The sequence below is a fragment of the Candoia aspera genome, chromosome 6, assembly GCF_035149785.1.
Source record: "Candoia aspera isolate rCanAsp1 chromosome 6, rCanAsp1.hap2, whole genome shotgun sequence".
NCBI classification, from domain to species: Eukaryota; Metazoa; Chordata; class Lepidosauria; order Squamata; family Boidae; genus Candoia; species Candoia aspera.
The window spans coordinates 47,208,642-47,217,261 of NC_086158.1; the positions used below are offsets into that span (position 1 = coordinate 47,208,642).

The 8,620-nt window shown below is 43.1% G+C and overlaps 1 protein-coding gene across 5 annotated transcripts in view; it reads left to right on the forward strand.

The window, feature by feature from the left end:
* Positions 1-5,591, forward strand: part of LDB1 (LIM domain binding 1) — a 72,239-nt gene extending 66,648 nt beyond the window's left edge. The window contains exons 9-12 of one of the 5 annotated variants that reach the window (XR_010068197.1): positions 582-705; positions 1,141-1,289; positions 2,256-2,600; positions 4,923-5,591. Coding sequence is in view for 4 of the 5 variants with exons in the window: in XM_063307032.1 (XP_063163102.1) it covers positions 582-705; positions 1,141-1,289; positions 2,256-2,486 (504 nt within the window). In the remaining variant the exon portion in view is untranslated. Of the gene's footprint in view, positions 1-581; positions 706-1,140; positions 1,290-2,255 lie in introns of all 5 variants that reach the window. The other 4 variants (XM_063307033.1, XM_063307034.1, XM_063307031.1 and 1 more) reach the window with 4 other exon arrangements.
* Positions 5,592-8,620: the final 3,029 nt, after the last annotated feature.

Here is an 8,620-nt window from a genome sequence, read left to right on the forward strand (position 1 = left end):
GTGGTTCTGGGGCTGCTTGCCACCCCGCAAGGCAGGGTGGCCAAAAGGGCAGAGGTGGTGGGGGGAGATATGTGGGTGGGGGGAGTTGCAGTGCTTTTTGTTTGTTCAGTTTCTTTGGTAACTTGAACAGGGAGAGTAGTTGTTGTCGGGTGTTGTTGGTGAATGTGGCCTGTCACCCAAAACATTGTGGCATGTCACCTTTGACACATATGTCATAGGTTTGCCATCACTGCTTGAGACAAAACATCTTTAACATGTGACTTTGCTAACAGTCAAGAAAATCCTGTGAATTCTACAGGTAGCTTGAAGTTCATGTCTAAAAATTGCCACCCAGCTTGATCCCAGCTAACAAAGAATGGCTAAGATTGAAGCTAGGATGTTCTTTATTGTGTGTTCTTTTTTGTTCTTTATTGTATGTACCAGGTATCAGGCACTAAGAAATTGTTTGTTTTGTCAGAATGTCTGTGTCCAAACCTGGCCAGGTTCAGACCAAGATCTAGAGATCTATCTCTGGCTCCAGGAGGATTCCATCTGGGATTGTCCTTTGCTTCAGAATTTCTCTCTCCTCTTCTTCCTACCAGCTGTGTGTAATCCTAGAACCAATGCAGGAGTTGATGTCCCGGCACAAGACCTACAGTCTCAGTCCTCGGGATTGCCTCAAGACGTGCTTGTTCCAGAAGTGGCAGCGTATGGTGGCACCACCTGGTGAGATTTTTGACTGAGGGTTAGGAGAGAATATTCTGTGCGCTGACCACTGAATCAGATACATTTCCTACAAAGCCCACTTGAGGGCAGTAGGGCATTGTGCTTCTGGCAGTTGGAATGCCTCTCAGGCCTGCCTTACAGAGCTTTTGAGTGTTCTTCTTCTTCTGAGTGTTATCCTGTGCGAAAACCCTGTCTCTGAAACTATAGCATGGGACATGAAAATGAAAGTGGGAATTAGTGTGGAATGAAGATATGCTATAGAGTTTGATGAATCGGGTGTTATAAACTTTTGTAATAAATATTGGCAAGTATATCAGGTCTTGCTTGGAGCATGCAAATTTACAATTTGGCTGTGTTGAAACAATTGGGAACACTAGATTCTTTTACTAAAGGCAAGATATCTCACCAAATGTTACTTCATGAACACCTTCCCAGCTGAGCCTGCACGTCAGCAGCCTAGTAAGCGCCGGAAAAGGAAGATGTCTGGAGGTAGCACCATGAGTTCCGGTGGAGGCAATACCAACAATAGCAACAGCAAGAAGAAGAGCCCAGCCAGCACCTTTGCCCTCTCCAGTCAGGTACCTGTAAGCATCCCCTTTTCATTTTTTCCTTTCTTATTAACCTGAGAACTCCTTGGCCTGGGGCCATGTTTCATGCAGTTGGAGCACTCTCAAAAAGGGTGGGTGATGCTTCCTACAACAAAACCCGGAAGAATTCAGGCTTCTAGGAGTCCACCAACTTGAGCCAGGTTCAGGAGACACCCTAAGAGTTAAGGAATAAGGTCACCTCTGAGCATAAGGTCACCCAGAATTGATTTCTCAGAGTCCTTTTACACAGAAATCCATTCCTGATTTTCCCTCACATGTTCTTTTTTAGCAACCTGGTGTGTAAAGGGAAAGTGGCTTAGTTGTTGCTGTTAAATGAATGTCAGAAACCCTTGCTAATCTACTGTAGATGTCCCAGAGATATTTATCTTGATTATGCCCATCCTGGTCTTATAACATAAAAGAGATTAAGAAAGCTTTGCTTGTTTCTTAATGTAGCAGTCCATTTGGAGGCTCTGAGTAGACTCTGTTAGTACCAATGTCTCATTTTTTGTGAGCAGGAAGATATTCAGACTTCCTCTTCTTCAGGTTGCAGTAAGCCTTGAACCATTCAGGTCAGAGTGGAGAGGAGACCATGACTCTCCAGTGTCCCAGGGTATCCACTGATTATCAGATGCTGTCTCTGTCAAGACACAGTAGAAACAGAAACAGTAATATTGTTCTAAGTCCAGAGGGGGGCAACATTGGAAAGGGAATACTGCAGCCTCCCAAGATGAGGTGCCTTCCAGATGTTCTGGAACTGCCACTCCTGGTTGTTGAATCCCAACACATCTGGAAGGTGCCAGGGAAGGGTGAGTAGAGACTAAGGCTAATTTTGATCCCTCATTCTAGGAGAGTAGGGGGAGATATCCTTGCTTTTCTGACAGGTGGCTCCCTTGAACATTGTGATATGGGTCAGGGCAGTCTCCACCTCGATTATGTTTCGGGACCCTCTTCCCTCCTCAGGATGTGATGGTGGTGGGCGAGCCAACCCTGATGGGTGGGGAGTTTGGCGACGAGGATGAGCGCCTTATCACACGACTGGAGAACACACAGTTTGACGCTGCCAATGGCATTGATGATGAGGACAGCTTCAACAACTCTCCCGCGTTGGGCGCCAACAGCCCCTGGAACAGCAAGCCCCCTTCCAGTCAGGAGAGCAAGTCTGAGAATCCAACGTCGCAAGCATCACAATAAAGCCCCAAAACCAGTGCCCAGTGGGGCCTATACTTGACTTGGCTGGTGCCCCCATGGACTGAGTCGAAACCGTTCTACCTGGACAATTGTGAAGAAGAGTGGCTGGCCGACAAGGTATCAGGGCCTATGGGCACTGCAGCGCCTGCCTGCCTACAGTTAGCCTGGCCACGATTCCCTGCTGTCTGCACTCTTGGCTGTGCCCTTTAGGGCAGAATTGGAACAGTGGGCTTCTAGTCCCAGCAGAATTTTAATTCCTTCTCCCTCCCTGTCCATGCATCCAGTGCCCTGGACACCACAAGCAACACTGTTATGGGATGGTATTCCATAGCAGCCCCTTAGCGCCTCAAAGTTTTGCTGGAGCAGCATGGAGTACCTTGGGAGGCCACAGGACTGAGTGCTTAAGATGGGCAGGAAAAATCTGGCCTAAGCTCCCTTTTATCAGTCAGTTTCATATCAGGCATCGAGAGGGTTCCATTTTAGCAGGAGAGTCTAACAGAGTCTTGTGGACAATGTCATGACTCACATTTGGGGCAGCTATGATTTTTGTGGGTTGATTCTTAAGCAGTTCATCTTGACTGTCATAGAGATGGCAGAGCAATGATTCTGCTTTGCCTGAAGAGCCCAGAAAACCAATATGGCAGGAGATAATGTGGGGTTTTAAATTTTCTGGAATGCATTAGAAAAATATTCTGCAGCTAACATGGAAGGGCACCTGTCCTTTTGGTCACATCTTTAGGCATGGGCTGTTTTGCCCCCACCTGCTCCTAAAGGAAACTGCAGTCCTCGTACATACCCTACCCTCAGTATTTTGGGCTTTTTTAAAGAAATAAAATAAAATTGTAAGTTTAAAAAAATCTGCCCTCCCTCCCTGTTTCCCCCAATCCTGATTTTTGTACAGGCTTGTCTACTAATTGGGAGTCTTAGTTTTTGTATACAGTTCTGAGAGCTTCAAACCAAGGAGAGACTTTGCAGACTTCCTTTATACACTCCTTTGAGGACAGCATGGCTGCCCCACTTGCCCCCTCTGTGTAATTTGTGTGTGCTGCTGTTCCTGCTCCACTCTCCTCTACCATAACCGTCCCCTTTCAAGTTTGTGTACCTCGTGCTTGTATATTTCTGCGCTGTATGCTGTGCGTATGATGCTGTCCTTTCACTGTGTTCTCACTAAGGCAGCCACTCCCATTACTAGTGGTGGTGAGGGGGGGAGAGTTGATTGTGATGGGTGTCCTTCTTGGGAGGCAGGAGAGTTCAGAGAGTACTGTCACCAATTTACAGCAGTGCAGAACTACAGAAATGGGGCTGAAGATATGGCATCTGGGGAAGCATTTTGCTAAGGAAAGGTGATTGTTTCTTCTCTTTATGGAATGGTCTCTAGGAAACCATTGTCTACCCAGACAGATCCATTTTTATTCGAAATGCTGGTACTTAATCCCCAAGGAAGCAAACCCACCTTCCTACCTTCCAATGTTCTTCCTTGATGCCTAGTTTTATCCTGTACATCTTGGAGAGAAAAGATGCTTTATGTCACAGAGGCCTCAAAGTTGCCACATGTGAGGCATGGTTTTCCATTTTTGAGAGGAGTGCAAAATAACTTTTAAAATATTTTGGCCACCTCATGGCATACAGTAGACTGATTGTGAGGGTGATTGCATTTAGGGGGACAAAGTCTGTACTGTCATGGCACAATACTTTTTTACCTTACTTAGGCTGTTCCTTCAAGATGATCTCTATCTGCAAAGATTTTTTTTCCCTTAGCAGCAGCATTGTCATCAGTTTGCCTAGAGCTGCAAGTTTTGGCCATGATTTGTCTAGTGCTGTGGGAAGAATTTCCTTCCAAGTCATGCTCTGGAATCTCAGATATTATTCTCTGCTCTGATGGAGCCCAGTTGGATGAACCTGAGATATATTCATGGCGGTCTGGTCACTTTTGTATTACTGGGCCCAGGTCCTCCATCCTGCTCTGCTCCCTGCAGGCAGGTAATTATAGCAGCCAGTAGTGTAATTTACAAGGCATTGGTTTTTTCTGTATCCTTTTCCTAAGTAAAAATATGAGTGTCACGTCCTCCGCTGCTGTGGCTCAGCATGAACTGATGACGTGTACTCTATCAGCTCTCTCCACCTTGTCCCTTCCCACCTCCCTGGGGCACTGTAAAGCTTTTTTTTTTTTTGCATAGTTTGTGCCATTTATGGTCATGTATGGTACCAATAAAACAACTTTTCGGTTTGGTGCTCTCCTTCCAGTGTCATTTCTCATCTGGGTCTTGAGAAAGGGGATCTGTTCTTCCATGTGGGTTCTAGCCATCAGAGTTCTGTGGTTAGGCTGAAGTAAACAGCTGATATGATGGCATTCAAGGACTAACACTTGTTCTCTGCTGCCAGCATCTCCCAGTTTTAAATTGTGATCCTTGTTTCCCACTTCCCTTTCCATTTCTACAGAACTGTGTGTGCTGATACAAAGCTTTCTGGAATCTGTGCACCAAGCAACTGAGAAATCTTGAGCACATCTAAAAGTAACAGAAAAGTTTCTGCAGCTGAAGAACAAGTGTTCTTGTGTGGAAAGGGGAAAGAAATATCACAGAGAAGCTGAGCCATGCTCTTCCTACATCTGCAGGAGGGGAGGCAGCCAGGCAGTTTGCAGCTCAAATATGGTTGCATTGTCAACTGTTTGACTAACAGAAAGTAGGGTGAACAAATTTGGTAGAGGTCATGAATGTCATAGAAAATGAGTTGGTTTGGTAGTTGGGACATTTTATCTCCAACAGGGGTTTCCTTTATTACTGATTAAGCCCCAATCACTGATGTCATATTGGGATAGGGAGGCGGGGAGAAAAGCTAGCCATTTGTTTAGCATTTGCAATGCATGAGAAGAGAAGGAATGATGTCAGAATTGTTTCCGCCTCACTAGCCAAGGGAACTTCAGCATTATATTAGCCTGCATTTTCCCTTCCTCCATTTTGTAAGCTACCAGAAAATAGACACTGTAATGTTAGAAAGATCAGTCACAAATGTTAATACCTGTGTCTTTCGAAACTATTGTAATCGTATGCCATATTTCATTCTTGGAACCAAACTTTGCAACATTAAAGAGAGACAAGGCTTTGGCTACTCTTTGCTTCTTCTCTCCATGTAAATTTTTAAAAATGAGGGAAATACATTTTAGGAAGCAACCAACAACTTCTGTACATAAGCCTTTTCCTACTTAAGCCCAATTCCTGAGCCTATCATAAAGTGTTAGACAGCAGAGGAACAAACCTGCTTCCGGGAAGTTGAAGCATTTAATTTTAAACATTTAGCTGATGGATCTACAGGCAAGTCCTGATAGTTTTCCTACCAGAATTATTCTTTGTGGAAAGAAGGAAAATACATCTGTGCTATTCAGGCATTAGTTGGGTTCTTGGCTTTCTGGTGTCTGGCTGCTTCTCCCATTAGTGGGGAATGGTAGGCCTAGAGGTAGAAAAAGCTGTCATTGGTGGAGGTCATGCATGTGGGCGTGAGGAAGCAAGGAGACTAAGTCAAACTCTTGTCATTAACCAAATTTGAATAATATAACAGAATAATATTAACAACATGAAATAAGGTTAAAAAGGAATATAAGGTAAGTAAAAAATTGTCAGTTTCAATCAGCCTTTCTCAATCTTTTGACCCTGGAGGAACCCTTGAAATATTTTTCAGGCCTCAGGGAACCCCAGGCTCAAATATAGGCCAGAAGTTACAAAATTATTATATTTGTTTCCTGTGTAGGCCTGTATATATGCATTAACAGTGTCCTTAAACTAAAACTAACGAATGAAACTTAGCTCTTTAATGCGAAGTTGCCCAAATTTGAAATAATTTTTTTTAAAAATTGCAATCACCCAGGGAACCCCTAGTGAGCTCTCATGGAACCCCGGTGGAGAAACCCTGGTTTGAACTGTTCCTAGCAAGCTTCTAACAGACAGAATTTGGTGACGTCATAAGAAAGCGCATCTCTCTGATCAGCTAAAAGATAGCTGAGATAAAGGTATCAGTGCAACGTGAATATTGAGGTAATAAAGCTTTAATAGGTGTTGTAGTTTGCACTAAAATTGACAATAAAGAAGAGTATGGGCTGTTGTTTCAAGAGCTCCTGATTTTCAATGACAAAGGTATATGGGATTTGGGGGAATCTCCCTTCCAAAAACTTAGTTTGCAAGACATTACAACATGCAAGGCATGGAGAGTAAGTAGTACCTAGCATTGCAAATTGCTTTAAAGCTTTAGCAAAGTAGAATGGGGTAAGCTGAGAATTAGCATAAACAGATTTGGGGGAATTCCAGCTTCTACACCTTTATTTCTTTATTGATAAAAATAGTCCCGATGTAATCATTCTAACTCCTCCCCATCCCTGTGAATCTCTGATGGACTATTACAAACCCAGGTGGAAGAATTGGAATAAACATGGATCTGCTATATTTCCATTGTCTGTTACTTTCATGTTGTGAATTTTAGCCCAAAGACAAGAGTTTTGGTTCCCTTAGATTACCTTCTTGATTTGAGGATTGTTTTATGGTACTTTACAACTTTGATCAGATACAGTTTGATTAAATACAATCATTCATTATGCCAGTTTTCTCCAGGTTCACAACTGTCAGACTTCTATATGATCTCATGTTAAAAGAAGATAGGAAAGATGAGAGTTGTAACTAGTGGTTTCTTGGTCTGTTGGTTCCTGTCTGATTCCTTCCCCCGTCACCACTCAGTGTAAATTCAGCTTGCTGTGAATGTTTTATGACGACGGCAATTTAAGCAGTTCATATATATGGTGGGGAGGGGAGAATCTTATAGGCTTGGTAGTGAATGCAGCTTGTGTGTAGAGGGGCACCTTATGCCACCACATTTCTAAAAAAACCTGCAACCTTATTCTCAAGGGACAGAAGAGCAAGTGTTACGGAGAAGTCATTAGGGCAGAAATTGCTAAAGGACTTTGGGGAAGAGGGTTAAGGCAGAATCAAGCCTTAGAATTAACCTTGCCCATGTTTTTAAAGGGGTATCAGTGACAGACTAGTCTGTGAAGTTTTTTTTTAACCAAAAAAAATGCCAAGTCACTTCCATATTGAAGTGAATTTGTCTCCTAAGTTATCAGGAGTTGAGTTTGAGTAGGAGATTTAACTGTTTAAAGGGTGTCTTTTGAAGCCTATGCAATGCTTAAGGCATCCATTCCATCCTGCAAAGCCCACAAATGCCAAGGGTGTGTGTGTGTGTAAAACATTCAGTCCCACCTATATTTCTGTCTGCACCATCTGTGAATCCAGCCAACTAGCCTAAGTACAGAGGTACAGAAACAGGCCACCCTGCATTGTGAAGTGATCAAGCACATGATGTTTTTAGTTTTCATTGTGGGACACTGGTGACTGACACAAACTTGGTATTATGGATTCTAAGGAGGAAAGTTTTAATTGTGGGCCACTTACATGGCTAATAAACTATCTGCACAGATCTACACTCAAAGTAATCTGTTTCATTATGGATAGCTACACATCCTTCAAAATCACATTGTTTTATTCCACCATGCATTGTGATTTAACTAGTATTGAAACCTTGAATATCAGCTTATTATCCTAGATTTTTGTGCTTCAGAAACTCAAGTGCCATCTATTATTTATTTAGAGTGATAGAATCAGTGTTGGAAAATATCTTGAAGATAGTCTACTGCAACCTCCTGCCCTGTGCAGGAATCGACTACAGTGTCCTTCACAGATTGCCATCCAGCCTCTCTTCAAACATCTTCAGTAAAGGAGAGTCCTCCTGACACAGCCTGTTTGATTGTTGAACAAGTCTTACTGTTAAGGTTTTTGCTGATGTCCAACGAAAAATTGCTTTCTTGTAATTAAACTCATTGTTTCCTGTCCTGTCTGCTAGAACGATTTTGAACAGTTCTGCCCAATCTTTTCTATTACCTCCAGATACTGGAAGAAAACTACCATTGCTCCCTGCAGTCTTCTCCAGGCCAAACATATCCAGTGCCCCCAACTGTTCCTCTTACTTTTTATTTCCAGATCTCATCTTGGTGGCTGTCCTCTGGACACAGCTAGTTTGTCAGTATCCATCCTAAAGTGTTCCAAGCTGGACTTCTGTTAATCTTGATACTATATTCTGTTGATGCAGTGTAGGATTAC